Source organism: Scyliorhinus torazame, chromosome 8, assembly GCF_047496885.1.
Source record: "Scyliorhinus torazame isolate Kashiwa2021f chromosome 8, sScyTor2.1, whole genome shotgun sequence".
Classification (NCBI taxonomy): domain Eukaryota; kingdom Metazoa; phylum Chordata; class Chondrichthyes; order Carcharhiniformes; family Scyliorhinidae; genus Scyliorhinus; species Scyliorhinus torazame.
Window position 1 is genome coordinate 626907 of NC_092714.1, and position 14113 is coordinate 641019.

At 50.4% G+C, this 14113-nt stretch overlaps 2 protein-coding genes across 3 annotated transcripts in view; one reads left to right on the forward strand and one right to left on the reverse strand.

Annotated features, from left to right (window-relative positions):
* LOC140427619 (ribosomal RNA processing protein 1 homolog B-like) overlaps positions 1-14113 on the reverse strand; it is a 944136-nt gene that overhangs the window by 365594 nt on the left and 564429 nt on the right. The gene's annotated exons all lie outside the window — the stretch shown is intronic.
* LOC140427612 (pyridoxal kinase-like) overlaps positions 1-14113 on the forward strand; it is an 88610-nt gene that overhangs the window by 68933 nt on the left and 5564 nt on the right. Inside the window, exon 9 of one of the 2 annotated variants that reach the window (XM_072513022.1) lies at positions 1462-10324. The exons of the other annotated variant lie outside the window; for it this stretch is intronic. Within the exon in view, the coding sequence (XP_072369123.1) occupies positions 1462-1574 (113 nt within the window). The 3' untranslated portion in view covers positions 1575-10324. Of the gene's footprint in view, positions 1-1461; positions 10325-14113 lie in introns of those variants that run through there. 2 annotated transcript variants of the gene reach the window in all.

The following is a 14113-nucleotide window of genomic DNA, read 5'->3' on the forward strand; positions in this document are numbered from 1 at the left end:
GATGTGCAGGTTAGGTGAATTGGTCAATGATAAATTGCCCTTAATGTCCAAATTGCCCTTGGTGTTGGGTGAAGGTGTTGAGTTTGGGTAGGGTGCTCTTTCCAAGAGCCGGTGCAGACTCAAAGGGCCGAATGGCCTCCTTCTGCACTGTAAATTCATTGATAATCTATGATTAATCTAGGACAAAGGTTCGGCACAACATCGTGGGCCGAAGGGCCTGTTCTGTGCTGTATTTTCTATGTTCTATGTTCTGTATCTAACCCCGTGCTGTACCTGTCCTGGGAGAGTGTGATGGGGACAGTGTAGAGGGAGCTTTACTCTGTATCTAACTGCGTGCTGTACCTGTCCTGGGAGCGTTTGATGGGGGACAGTGTAGAGGGAGCTTTACTCTGTATCTAACCCCGTGCTGTACCTGTCCTGGGAGTGTTTGATGGGGACAGTGTAGAGGGAGCTTTACTCTGTATCTAACCCCGTGCTGTACCAGTCCTGGGAGTGTTTGATGGGGACAGTGTAGAGGGAGCTTTACTCTGTATCTAACCCCGTGCTGTGCCTGTCCTGGGAGTGTTTGATGGGGACAGTGTAGAGGGAGCTTTACTCTGTATCTAACCCCGTGCTGTACCTGTCCTGGGAGTGTTTGATGGGGACAGTGTAGAGGGAGCTTTACTCTGTATCTAACCCCGTGCTGTACCTGTCCTGGGAGTGTTTGATGGGGACAGTGTAGAGGGAGCTTTACTCTGTATCTAACCCCGTGCTGTACCTGTCCTGGGAGTGTTTGATGGGGACAGTGTAGAGGGAGCTTTACTCTGTATCTAACCCCGTGCTGTACCTGTCCTGGGAGTGTTTGATGGTGACAGTGTAGAGGGAGCTTTACTCTGTATCTAACCCCGTGCTGTACCTGTCCTGGGAGTGTTTGATGGAGACAGTGTAGAGGGAGCTTTACTCTGTATCTAATCCCGTGCTGTACCTGTCCTGGGAGTGTTTGATGGAGACAGTGTAGAGGGGGCTTTACTCTGTATCTAACCCCGTGCTGTACCTGTCCTGGGAGTGTTTGGTGGGAACAGTATAGAGGGAGCTTTACTCTGTATCTAACCCCGTGCTGTACCTGTCCTGGGAGTGTTTGATGGGGACAGTGTAGAGGGAGCTTTACTCTGTATCTAACCCCATGCTGTACCTGTCCTGGGAGTGTTTGATGGGGGACAGTGTAGAGGGAGCTTTACTCTGTATCTAACCCGTGCTGTACCTGTCCTGGGAGTGTTTGATGGGGACAGTGTAGAGGGAGCTGTACTCTGTATCTAACCCATGACTCACTCGCGTTACTCGCTCACTTTCCTTCTGTCTCTGTCCCCCCTCTCTTTCATTCTCTCTCTCTCTTTTTCTTTATTTCCTTCTTTTTCTCTCAGTTTCTCTCCAAATCTTCCTCTCTCGCTCTCTCTCTCATACTCTGTGTCTTTGTCTTTCCAGCTGTGGCCGGAGTGGGTAAGAAGCCGAATGCAGCACAGTTGGAGCTGCGAGTGGTGCAGAGCAAGCGACAGATTGAAAACCCCGAGATAATAATCCACGCAACTACCATATAACCGTGATGACTGAGCACTGCACCCGTGTAACCATGTTAAGCACTCCTGACCTAACGCATCTGTCACAACTGGAAAGGTTTGTCCCAGAGTGTGAGACAGCACGAGGATTGACAATTCCTGGTGTTTTTCCACTCGACTGAGTGGGGATAAAACTCTCCAGTGTGGATGCCCGAGCCAGTGAGAGATTGGCCGCCAGCCCCAGACTGCTGTCAATGACAGTCAATTTCTCCCTGCAGGAATGCGACACGGGAGCTGTGTACTTGCAGCCATGCCACGCATTTGCAGCTCAACCCACATCCCAAAAAAACCTGCCCAATGTGGAGAGAGACTGCCTCTGTGATGTTGGGAGTGGGAGGTCGAGAGAGGACATCTCTGATGGGCTGTTGTGCTGCAGAGTGTGAACATGTGTGATGAATGGATGTGCAATTGATGGGCACGCAACCGCAGGAAATTTCACAGGACAATTAATAATGACCAATCAGTACTTTTACAATGAATCATTGAGCGAATCCTGGGCTGTCTGGTCCAGGGATCTTGATCTGCACAATTCCCTGATGCCGAATTGGTTCCTGTGTGCTTGGAGGCAGTCGATCTTTGACCTTTAGCCTCCGATCTAGACCCAAATTTTGTCAAATAATTCAATTTGATGGCAAATGATTAGAAGTTGCTGATTGGCTGTTTGTGGGAGTTTGTGCACAGATGGTGCTATCATTTCTTACTTTTAGTTAGATCCATAAACTTACATCGGAGACTGTAGACAGAAACAGGCCATTCACCCTGACGAGCCCCTACCAGTGTTTATGTTGCACACGAGCCTCCTCATATCGCCCCTCACCTAAATCCATCAGCCTAACCCTCGATACCGTCTCCCTCGTATCCTTGTCTAGTTTCCCCTTCAATGTATCCATATAAATCACTTCACCCACTCCCTGTGGTAGTGAGGTCCAGATTCTCACCGCTCTCTGGGTAAAGAAGTTTCTACTGATATCCCTGCCGGACAGTGTTGCGGGAGCTTTACTCTGTATCTAACCGCGTGCTGTACCTGTCCTGGGAGTGTTTGATGGGGACAGTGTAGCGGGAGCTTTACTCTGTATCTAACCGCGTGCTGTACCTGTCCTGGGAGTGTTTGATGGGGACAGTGCACAGGGAGCTTTACTCTGTATCTAACCCCGTGCTGTACCTGTCCTGGGAGTGTTTGATGGGGACAGTGTAGAGAGAGCTTTACTCTGTATCTAACCGCGTGCTGTACCTGTCCTGGGAGTGTTTGATGGGGACAGTGTAGAGGGAGCTTTACTCTGTATCTAACCCCGTGCTGTACCTGTCCTGGGAGTGTTTGATGGGGACAGTGTAGAGGGAGCTTTACTCTGTATCTAACCCCGTGCTGTACCTGTCCTGGGAGTGTTTGATGGGGACAGTGTAGAGGGAACTTTACTCTGTATCTAACCCCACGCTGTACCTGTCCTGGGAGTGTTTGACGGGGACAGTGTAGAGGGAGCTTTGCTCTGTATCTAACCCCGTGCTGTACCTGTCCTGGGAGTGTTTGATGGGGACATTGTGGAGGAAGCTTTACTCTGTATCTAACCCCGTGCTGTACCTGCCCTGGGAGTGTTTGATGGGGACAGTGTTGAGGGAGCTTTACTCTGTATCTAACCCCGTGCTGTACCTGTCCTGGGAGTGTTTGATGGGGACAGTGTAGAGGGAGCTTTACTCTGTATCTAACCCCGTGCTGTACCTGTCCTGGGAGTGTTTGATGGGGACAGTGTAGAGAGAGCTTTACTCTGTATCTAACCGCGTGCTGTACCTGTCCTGGGAGTGTTTGATGGGGACAGTGTACAAAGAACAAAGAAATGTACAGCACAGGAACAGGCCCTTCGGCCCTCCAAGCCCGTGCCGACCATGCTGCCCGACTAAACTACAATCTTCTACACTTCCTGGGTCCGTATCCTTCTATTCCCATCCTATTTATATATTTGTCAAGATGCCCCTTAAGTGTCCCTATCGTCCCTGCTTCCACTACCTCCTCCGGTAGCGAGTTCCAGGCACCCACTACCCTCTGCGTAAAAATCTTGCCTCGGAGAGGGAGCTTTACTCTGTATCTAACCCCGTGCTGTACCTGTCCTGGGAGTGTTTGATGGGGACAGTCTAGAGGGAGCTTTACTCTGTATCTAACCCCGTGCTGTACCTGTCCTGGGAGTGTTTGATGGGGACCGTGTAGAGGGAGCTTTACTGTGTATCTAACCCCGAGCTGTACCTGTCCTGGGAGTGTTTGATGGGGACAGTGTAGAGGGAGCTTTACTCTGTATCTAACCCCGTGCTGTACCTGTCCTGGGAGTGTTTGATGGGGACAGTGTAGAGGGAGCTTTGCTCTGTATCTAACCCCACGCTGTACCTGTCCTGGGAGTGTTTGATGGGGACAGTGTAGAGGGAGCTTTGCTCTGTATCTAACCCCGTGCTGTACCTGTCCTGGGAGTGTTTGATGGGGACAGTGTAGAGGGAGCTTTACTCTGTATCTAACCCCGTGCTGTACCTGTCCTGGGAGTGTTTGATGGCAGCAGTGTAGAGGGAGCTTTACTCTGTATCTAACCCCGTGCTGTACCTGTCCTGGGAGTGTTTCATGGGGGCAGTGGAGAGGTAGCTTTACTCTGTATCTAACCCCGTGCTGTACCTGTCCTGGGAGTGTTTCATGGGGGCAGTGGAGAGGGAGCTTTACTCTGTATCTAACCCCGTGCTGTACCTGTCCTGGGAGTGTTGATGGGGCAGTGGATATGAAACTCTATCAAACGCATATCCGAAAGATGATTGTCTCCTCATTCTCATGTTGTGGTGACTGTTAGAATAAAACAGACTAACTTTCTGCTCTCCAATGTTCTCTGTCCCCGACATAAAACCTCTCCTTTTCCCCCTCTGTCTCTCATCGTATTGAGACTGGTTGGGTTACACCCTCTGAGTGAAGAGCTGTGGAAATTCTCGGGTTAACGCGAGTGCTTCACTTACTCTGAGGCCCCATTGATCAAACCCCCAGATTCGGGGGCCGATGAATGGATCAGACTGTCGGTGTCTGCGTGGCTGGAAGACAGCAATGTAAGATGGGTTTGTGGTCTACAGCCTGGGGTCTAGATAGCAGACACGACCAGGGGACAAATAGAAATGTGAAGCCTCCTTTGTAGCCCCTTCAGCACCTCGGACCCCTTCCCCGCCACTCCCAGCATTGGCTCAGCACCAGGATGCCCAGGGTGGGTAGGCTGATGGGGGTTTCCCCCTCTGAACACTGTGACAAAAGGAGGAAGAAAGTAACCCTCCCCAATTCATTTATACACCAGCTGTGGAACCCACCCGTTGTGAGCCTGGGAATATGTTACAGCCAGCGGTATACCTGCACTCCCAGTGCCACACTGCCCTGCACCAAGATTTGATAACTCTGTCCCCATCTTTGAGTCCTTGTTCTTCAGCTTCTTGATTATCTTTTCTGGATGGAGAACAACCTCCTTTCGAGACTGAAGCTGTTGGGAGACGAGATCATGTTTAGTTAGCATTCTTAATCAAATCTCCCCGTATCACCACAGCAGAATACTACACATGTTGGAAATCTTAAATGAACACCCAAAATGCTTGAATTAATTGGCAGGTTTGGCAGCATCTGTGGAGGGAGAAAATAATTTTTATTCTTTTGTAGTTCATGAACGCCATAACAAGGCCAACATTTCTTGCCCATCCCGAAATGCTTTTCAGAAGGTGGTGGTGAATTGCCTTCTTTTGGCCCAACAGTCTACCTGATGAGAGGTTGTAAACCTGAAACATCAACTCAATTTCTTCCTCCACAGTTGCTGCCTGACCAGCTGAGTATTTCCTGGTAACACAGGCTAGATTAATAACTCATGATGGGTCCCAGTGAGAGTCAGGGTGTGGAACCCGTACCCCAGTGAGAGTCAGTGTGTGTGGGACCCGTACCCCAGTGAGAGTCAGTGTGTGTGGGACCCGTACCCCAGTGAGAGTCCGTGTGTGTGGAACCCGTACCCCAGTGAGAGCCAGTGTGTGTGGGACCCCTACCCAGTGAGAGTCAGTGTGTGTGGAACCCGTATCCCAGTGAGAGTCGGTGTGTGTGGGACCCGTACCCCAGTGAGAATCCGTGTGTGTGGAACCCGTACCCCAGTGAGAGCCAGTGTGTGGGGGACCCGTACCCCAGTGAGAGTGTCAGTGTGTGTGTGACCTGTACCCCAGTGAGAGTCAGTGTGTGTGGGACCCGTACCCCAGTGAGAGTCAGTGTGTGTGGAACCCGTACCCCAGTGAGAGTCAGTGTGTGTTGGACCCATACCCCAGTGAGAGTCAGTGTGTGTGTGGAACCCGTACCCCAGTGAGAGTCAGTGTGTGTGAGACCCGTACCCCAGTGAGAGTCAGTGTGTGGGGGACCCGTACCCCAGTGAGAGTCAGTGTGTGTGGGACCCGTACCCCAGTGAGAGTCAGTGTGTGTGTGACCCGTACCCCAGTGAGAGTCAGTGTGTGTGGGACCCGTACCCCAGTGAGAGTCTGTTGTATATGTGACACTAATAAAGATTATATCTAGTTCCTTCATCTAAATCATTAATATATAATGTTAACAGTTGGGGTCCTGCCAATCGGAAAAAGACCCATTTATTCCAACTCTTTGCTTCCTGTCTGCTAACCAGCTTTCTCTCCATCTCAAGATACTACCCACAATCCCATGTGCTTTAACTTTGCATAGTAATCAGCTCTGTGAGACCTGGTCGAAAGCCTTCTGAAAGTCTAAATAAACCACATCCACCAGTTCTCCCTGGTCAACTCGACTCGTTACTTCTTCAAAGAATTCCATTACATTTGTCAAGCATGATTTCCCTTCTGTAATTTCATGCTGATTTTGTCTGATTATGCCCTGCTTTCCAAATGCTTTGCTATGAAATCCTTGACAATGGACTCCAGCAACTTCCCCTCTACTAACATCCGGCTATTGTTTCCTGTTTCCTCTCTACCTCCCTCTTTGAAAAGCGGGCTTGTATTCGCTACCCTCCAATCTGTAGGAACCATTGTAGAATCCAAAGAATTTATTTTGGAAAATCACCACCAATGGATCTGCTATTTCTAGGGCCACATAAGTACTCTGGGAAGAAGAGTTTTCTTAATCTCCTTGCTGTATTTTTCTCTTGTTTTTGATGGCCCCTGCTCTGAACCCTTCCATAGGTTCTCATGCCCCTGCCGTTTTAATTTAAATCCTGGAGATCTATCCGCCTTCAATCCCATTAATTTCCCCCAAACAATTTCTCTCCTAATACTAATTCCCTTCAGCTCCTCACTAAAACTCGTGTTTCTCAGAATCTCCGGCACATTATTCATATCTTCCTTTGTGAAGACAGAAACAAAGTACAAATTTAGTTCCTCAGCCATTTCTTTGTTCCCCATTATGAATGCCCCGTTTCTGACTGTCAGGTGGCTATATTCATTTTCCCATACCAGCCTCCCCGAACAGGCGCTGGAATGTGGCGACTAGGGGCTTTTCACAGTAACTTCATTTGAAGCCTACTTATGACTAAGTGATTTTCATTTCATTTCATTTTTCATTTCATTTTTGTCAATCTTTTTCTCTTTACATACCGATAAAAACTTTTACAGTCAGTTTTTATGTTCCCCGCTAGCTTGCTTTCATATTGTATTTTCCCTTCTTAATCAATCCCTTTGTCTACCGTTGCTGAATTTTAAACTGTTCCCAATCCACAGGTCGATTGATTTTTCTTGCTAATTTTTATGCCTCTTCTTTGAATCGAATACTGTCTCTAATTTCCCCTGTAAGCCATGGTTTGACCACAGTTCCCTTTCTGTTCTTGCGCCAAATAGGAATAAGGAATAATGAAATTGAGTTCACCTATTCGTTCCTTAAATGCTGCCATTGCCTGCACGCTGTCCTTCCATCCAGTAATGTTTCCCAGTCCGTCATTGCCAACTCATGCCTCACACCATCATAGTTACCGTTATTGAGATTTAGGACCCTGGTCTCAGAATCAACTACCTCACTATTCACCTTGATAAAGAATTCTATCAATATCATGGTCACTCATCCCCAAGGATTCTCTCACAGTTAGATTGCCAACTAATCCTTTCTCATTTCACAACGCCCAGTCCAGGATGGCCTGTTCCCTTATTGGTTCCTCAACATACTGGTCCAGAAACCCATCCCGTACGCACTCCAGAAATTCCTGCTGTAATGTGTGACTAATATGCAGATTAAAGTCACTTATAATCACATGCAATTTCTGATTTCCTGTCTAATGCTGTTCCCAACATTAGTATTGCAGTGTGGTGGTGTGTATACCACCTCAACAAATGTTTTTTGTCCCTTGGTGTTTCTTAACTCGACTCGTGCAGATTCCACATCGTCTGTACTAATGTCTTTCCTTAATATTGTATCAATATTTTCTTTAATCAACAATGCAACTCCACCACCTTTTCCCTTTCTGTCTATCCTTCCTGACAACTGAATAGCCTCAATGTTTAGTTCCCATCCTTGGTCACCTTGGAGCCATGTCTCTGTAATCCAAAATATATCATATCCATTTACATCTATCTACTCAACTAAATCATCCATTTTAATTTGAATGCTCCAAGCATTCACGTATAAAACATTAAGGCTAGGCCTTCTAATGTTCCTTGTTCTGTCGCTACTATTTTTTACTCTGTCCCAATCTGATACTGGCCCTTGATTTCTCTTCTTATCACTTTTCTTAATCTCCTTGCTGTATTTTTCTCTTGTTTTTGATTGCCCCTGCTCTGAACCCATACATAGGTTTGCATGTCCCTGCTGTTTTAATTTAAGTCCTCCCAGGTTCTATTCCCCTGCCACATTAGTTTAAACCCTCCCCAGTTTGGTGTGGGTGGGACCCATAATCCAGTGAAAGTCAGTGTGTGTGGGACCCGTACCCCAGTCAGAGTCAGTGTGTGTGGGACCCGTACCCCAGTGAGAGTCAGTGTGTGGGGAACCCCTACCCCAGTGAGAGTCAGTGTGTGTGGAACCCGTACCCCAGTGAGAGTCAGTGTGTGTGGAACCTGTACCCCAGTGAGAGTCAGTGTGTGTGGGACCCGTACCCCAGTGAGAGTCAGTGTGTGTGGGACCCGTACCCCAGTGAGAGTCAGTGTGTGTGGAACCCGTACCCCAGTGAGAGTCAGTGTGTGTGGGACCCGTACCCCAGTGAGAGTCAGTGTGTGTGGAACCCGTCCCCCACTGAGAGTCAGTGTGTGTGGGACCCGTACCCCAGTGAGAGTCAGTGTGTGTGGGACCCGTACCCCAGTGAGAGTCAGTGTGTGTGGGACCCGTACCCCAGTGAGAGTCAGTGTGTGTGGGACCCGTACCCCAGTGAGAGTCAGTGTGTGTGGGACCCGTACCCCAGTGAGAGTCAGTGTGTGTGGGGAACCCGTACCCCAGTGAGAGTCAGTGTGTGTGGGACCCGTACCCCAGTGAGAGTCAGTGTGTGTGGGACCCGTACCCCAGTGAGAGTCAGTGTGTGTGGGACCCGTACCCCAGTGCGAGTCAGTGTGTGTGGGACCCGTACCCCAGTGAGAGTTTTAGATATTTAGATTTTCTGATTATCAGTAAATGTGGAACTCTAATTGTAGCTCTCAGCACTAATATTGTTTGAAGCTTGTATTGTTGTTAACTTGCTGAGACATTAACTGCCTGGCAGTTCTGGAGAAATAGATGTTAACATTTTTCACTTAAAAATAAAGTCAATTCCAGTGAACGGAACCTGTCTGTACTGGCTGCTGCCTATTGGATGTTGACTGGTGATGGGAAGTGCTGTCACAGAATCGTTACGGTGCAGGCGGAGGCTATTTGGCCCATCGCTTCTGGACCGGCTTTCCAAATGAGCATTGGCTTTGTGCCATTGCCCTGCTGGCTGCTGATTGGACACTGGATAGTCTCTGCTAGGTCGTGTGTGCAAACGGAGAAATGAAATTAGTTTGTGATATTTGCTCAGTCGCATTTCAGTGTTCATTGTACACAACAGCTGAATTCTTCTCACCTGTAACCTGCCTATAAAACACACCTTAATGAAATCATCCTTCTTACCTGAGCTGTTGCCTGTACAAATCCATCTGTAGTCAGCAGTGTTAGGGCTGGTCCAACTTGTGTCACTTCTGGCTGGGAATAGTTCAGGATACCAGAGAGGTAAAACAAAATAGTGACTAAACGTTGTGAGTGTGTATAATATATATATATACTGGGTAGGTGACTTAGTCTGTAAGTCTGTCTGTGTGTATGTGTCTCGCTTCCTTAGTTCCTGGCCAGTGGAGCTGCTCTGACCTGCCCCCGCACTGCTCTGTCATTGGGCTCCGTGAGGACGCTTCAGTCTGGCTCTGGATGTGGGGCATCTCACCTCCCTCCTGGTTCAGCTCCCTCACCATCTGGGAGGATATCAGTCTTTTAGCTGACCGAGATTGGAGAACCACAGGTCGCCAGTGGTCCGTGCTAGAAGATTTGACCTGTGGATACTCTGGTGATGGAGGACTGACACTCTGACCTGTATGTTTGCACTATCTGTGAAGGTTTCTCTAGTTCATTGGTAGATTTTGTCGAGTCCTGCTTCTAACATTCAAACTCTGTGCTACATATGTTCCTGTACCGTTCAGTCTGTGCAGTATTAATATGTCAAACTAATTAACTAAAATCAATCTTTTCAAATTAATTTACATATAAATATTTAAAGATTTATCTTTCTGACTGGAAATAAATCATTTATTTAATAAGATTTTGGATCTGTTGCATTTTCTTTTGACTCTTTGTAATTCATGGGACAATGGATCTTTAAAAAATATATACTCTTCTACAGGATGAATGTCTCGGTGGTTGAACCAGCATTTATTGTCCATCCCTAGTTGCCCTTGAGAAGGGGTGGTGGTGAGCTGCCTTGAACCGATGCAGTCCCTGAGGTGTAGGTACACCCACTGTGCTGTTAGGGAGGGAGTTCCAGGATTTTGCCCCAGCGACAGTGAAGGAACGACGATATATTTCCAAGTCAGGGTGGTGAGTGACTTGGAGGGGACCCTCCAGGTGGTGGGGTCCCCGAGTATCTGCGGCACTTGTTTCTCTAGATGGTCTGTTTGGAAGGTGCTGTCTAAGGAACCGTGGTGAGTTACTGCAGTGCATCTTGTAGATCAGTGTTCTTCAAACTCGGGGGCTGGGTCGCGGGCGGGTGTCGGGAGGATCGCGGAGCCGTCCTTCACGGTGCTCCTGATCGCGCAAATCCCCGCGCAGCAGCCAGCTTTTAATAACGCCGGCTGCAAGCGGCCTTAAAAATGGCCGCAAATATGTCAATACAATTTGGCCGCATTGCGCGTGCGTGCACGATCATCGGCAGCCCCTATTTTTGTAAACGGTCGCAGCTTTTTTGTTTTACAAGTTTGGAGGGTTTTTATTTATTTTTTTCATTTATTTTATTCATTTTATATTTTTTTTACAAGTGGGGTTTTTTTATTTATTTAATTTTTTTTCATTTTTTTTTTTTTTTTTTTTACAAGTTTACAATTATTTAATAAAATTTTACGGGGAAAAATGCAGAACTTTGGGCAGATGGAGACTCCATACTTTCCGACACCGGAAGGCTTCACCTTCATCCAACAGGTTCCATTGGAGGAGCGAGTACGAGGGCCAGAGGGACCCAAAACCATTTCCTCCATTTTTATCAGCAGCAAACAAGGTAAGAGAAAATGGTGGGTCGCTCAGGTCGGCCTGCGTGCAGATCGGCCTGCGTGGGTCGCGCAGATCGGCCTGCGTGGGTCGCGCAGATCGGCCTGCGTGGGTCGCGCAGGTCGGCCGGCGTGGGTCGCGCAGGTCGGCCGGCGTGGGTCGCGCAGGTCGGCCGGCGTGGGTCGCGCAGGTCGGCCGGCGTGGGTCGCGCAGGTCGGCCGGCGTGGGTCGCGCAGGTCGGCCGGCGTGGGTCGCGAAGGTCGGCCGGCGTGGGTCGCGCAGGTCGGCCGGCGTGGGTCGCGAAGGTCGGCCGGCGTGGGTCGCCAAGGTCGGCCTGCGTGGGTCGCGCAGGTCGGCCTGCGTGGGTCGCGCAGGTCGGCCTGCGTGGGTCGCGCAGGTCGGCCGGCGTGGGTCGCGCAGGTCGGCCGGCGTGGGTCGCGCAGGTCGGCAAGCGTGGGTCGCGAAGGTCGGCCGGCGTGGGTCGCGAAGGTCGGCCGGCGTGGGTCGCGAAGGTCGGCCGGCGTGGGTCGCGAAGGTCGGCCGGCGTGGGTCGCGAAGGTCGGCCGGCGTGGGTCGCGAAGGTCGGCCGGCGTGGGTCGCGAAGGTCGGCCGGCGTGGGTCGCGAAGGTCGGCCGGCGTGGGTCGCGAAGGTCGGCCCGGTGGTAAAAACGGGTCCCCGGAAAAAAGTTTGAAGAACACTGTTGTAGATGGTAAACACAGCTGCCACTGTGTGTCATTGGTGGAGAGAATGATGATGAAGCCAGCTTCTGTGTCCTGGGTGGTGTCAAGCTTCTGTCATGATATTTAGATCAGCATATCATGGTGCAATCACACACACTGATGGACATGCAGTAGGACCAATCAACACACACACAACATCGCAGCCAATCACCAGTGAGAGCACACGCACTATAAAAACAGGGGACACTACAGTTCCCGCTCATTCCAGCAGCAGCCAGCTCAGAGCACCGAGCTCAGAGCCTGCCACTCAGACATTCACCATGTGCTGAGTGCCTCACCCAGATAGTGATAGGACAGGGTCCACAGATTAGCTGGTAATCCACATACCCAAATTAGCAGTGTGCTGTTACAGTTGAGTAGTTAATAAAATTGAATTACACCATCTCCAGCCGTGTTTGATCGTTTGTACATCAGAATACCCAACACGACATGATACCAGAAGTGGACGCAAGCCAGCGCCTGTGAGACCTACCTGCAATGTCTCAGCAATCCGCCGTCCTGCACCGTGGAGAACATCAACCCGCCGCCGCCGCTCCGAATCGCCGGCAATCTCGGGGTCAATTGGAAACTGTTCAAGCAGCGCTTCCTGCTCTTCCTCGAGGCCACAGACAGAGAGAATGCATTGGACACCAGGAAGATTGCCCTTCTTCTCTCCACGGCGGGGCAACAAGCCATTCACATCTTTAACTCCCTTACATTTGCAGACGGCGAGGACAAAACCAAATACAAGACGGTGCTCCTGACGTTCGACGAACACTTCAGCGTTGAAGTAAACAAAAGCTTCGAAAGGTACATGTTCCAGCAGCGCCTGCAGGGTAAGGACGAGCCTTTCCAGTCTTACTTAACACACCTCCGCATCCTCGAGCAGTCCTGCGGCTATGGGACCACCTCTGACTCCATGATACGCGACCAGATAGTTTTCGTAGTCATGTCGGACACCCTGCGCCAGCAGCTCCTCTTCGGGTCAAGCAACTCACCCTAGCGACGGCCATCGACACCTGGGGCCTGCATGAGAACGCCACCAGCCGGTACTCGCACATCCAGGCGGCTGAAACGGCGCGGCACGGGCCCCACGAAGCGGAGCGGGTCCAGACGATCGAGTACTTCCCGGGCGCGCTTTACGAGGCCTCCCGTGCTTGTACGCGCCAAAAGAGGGGACGCTGACACAGAGGAACGCGATGCGCAGGCGCACACTACACAAGATGCGCGGTGGCGCAACGAACACACTGACGTCATGACATGCGGCAACTGTGACTCCGCCCATTTAAAGCAGCAATGTCCTGCCAAAGCGCGACAATGCCTACGCTGTGGCAGGTTGGGCCACTACGTGCCTGCTGTCGAGCAGCTCAGCCTGCCAACTCGCACTCGTTTAACCAGCCTCCCAGAAATGTTTGGGCACCCTTCGAGGTCGCTGGAGCTGGACGGGGCACACCGGGTGCTGGCGAGGAAGCCCAAGGCAAATGAGCCGCCAAGGGCGATGGTGGTGAGATTTCACCGGTTCACGGACAGGGAGTGGGTCCTGAAATGGGCCAAGAAGGAGCGGAGCAGCAAGTGGGACAATGCAGAGATCCGAATATACCCGACTGGAGCACGGAGGTCGCTAAGCGGAGAGCGGGTTTCAACCGGGCCAAAGCGGTGTTGCACCGGAAAGAAGTGAAATTTGGAATGCTGCAGCCAGCGTGACTGTGGGTTACATACAAGGACCAACACTATTACTTCGAAATGCCTGAAGAGGCGTGGACCTTTATACAAACTGAAAAGTTGGACTCTAACTGAGGGTTTGTGAGGGTGGGGGGTGTTTGAGGGTTGATGTGTGATGGTTGTTGTATATAGCGGGTCAATCACGCGCAGGAAATGTTATATGGGCTGGGGGAGAGAGACAAGGCCGCGACAGGAGCTGCGCCAGAGGGGGCGGGGCAGGCTTTGGCAAGCGCGGGGTTTTTTCCCGCGGGCGGGAAGGGGAACGAAGGAACGTATATTGATTGGGACACTCCCACACGGGCGGGACAAAGGGACGGCGGGGGAAGCCGGGGTCAGCAGGTGTCAGCTGACTTACGGGAGTGATATGGGGGGAGCAAAAAAGCTAGACGGGTCTAGCGGGGGCGGGAGG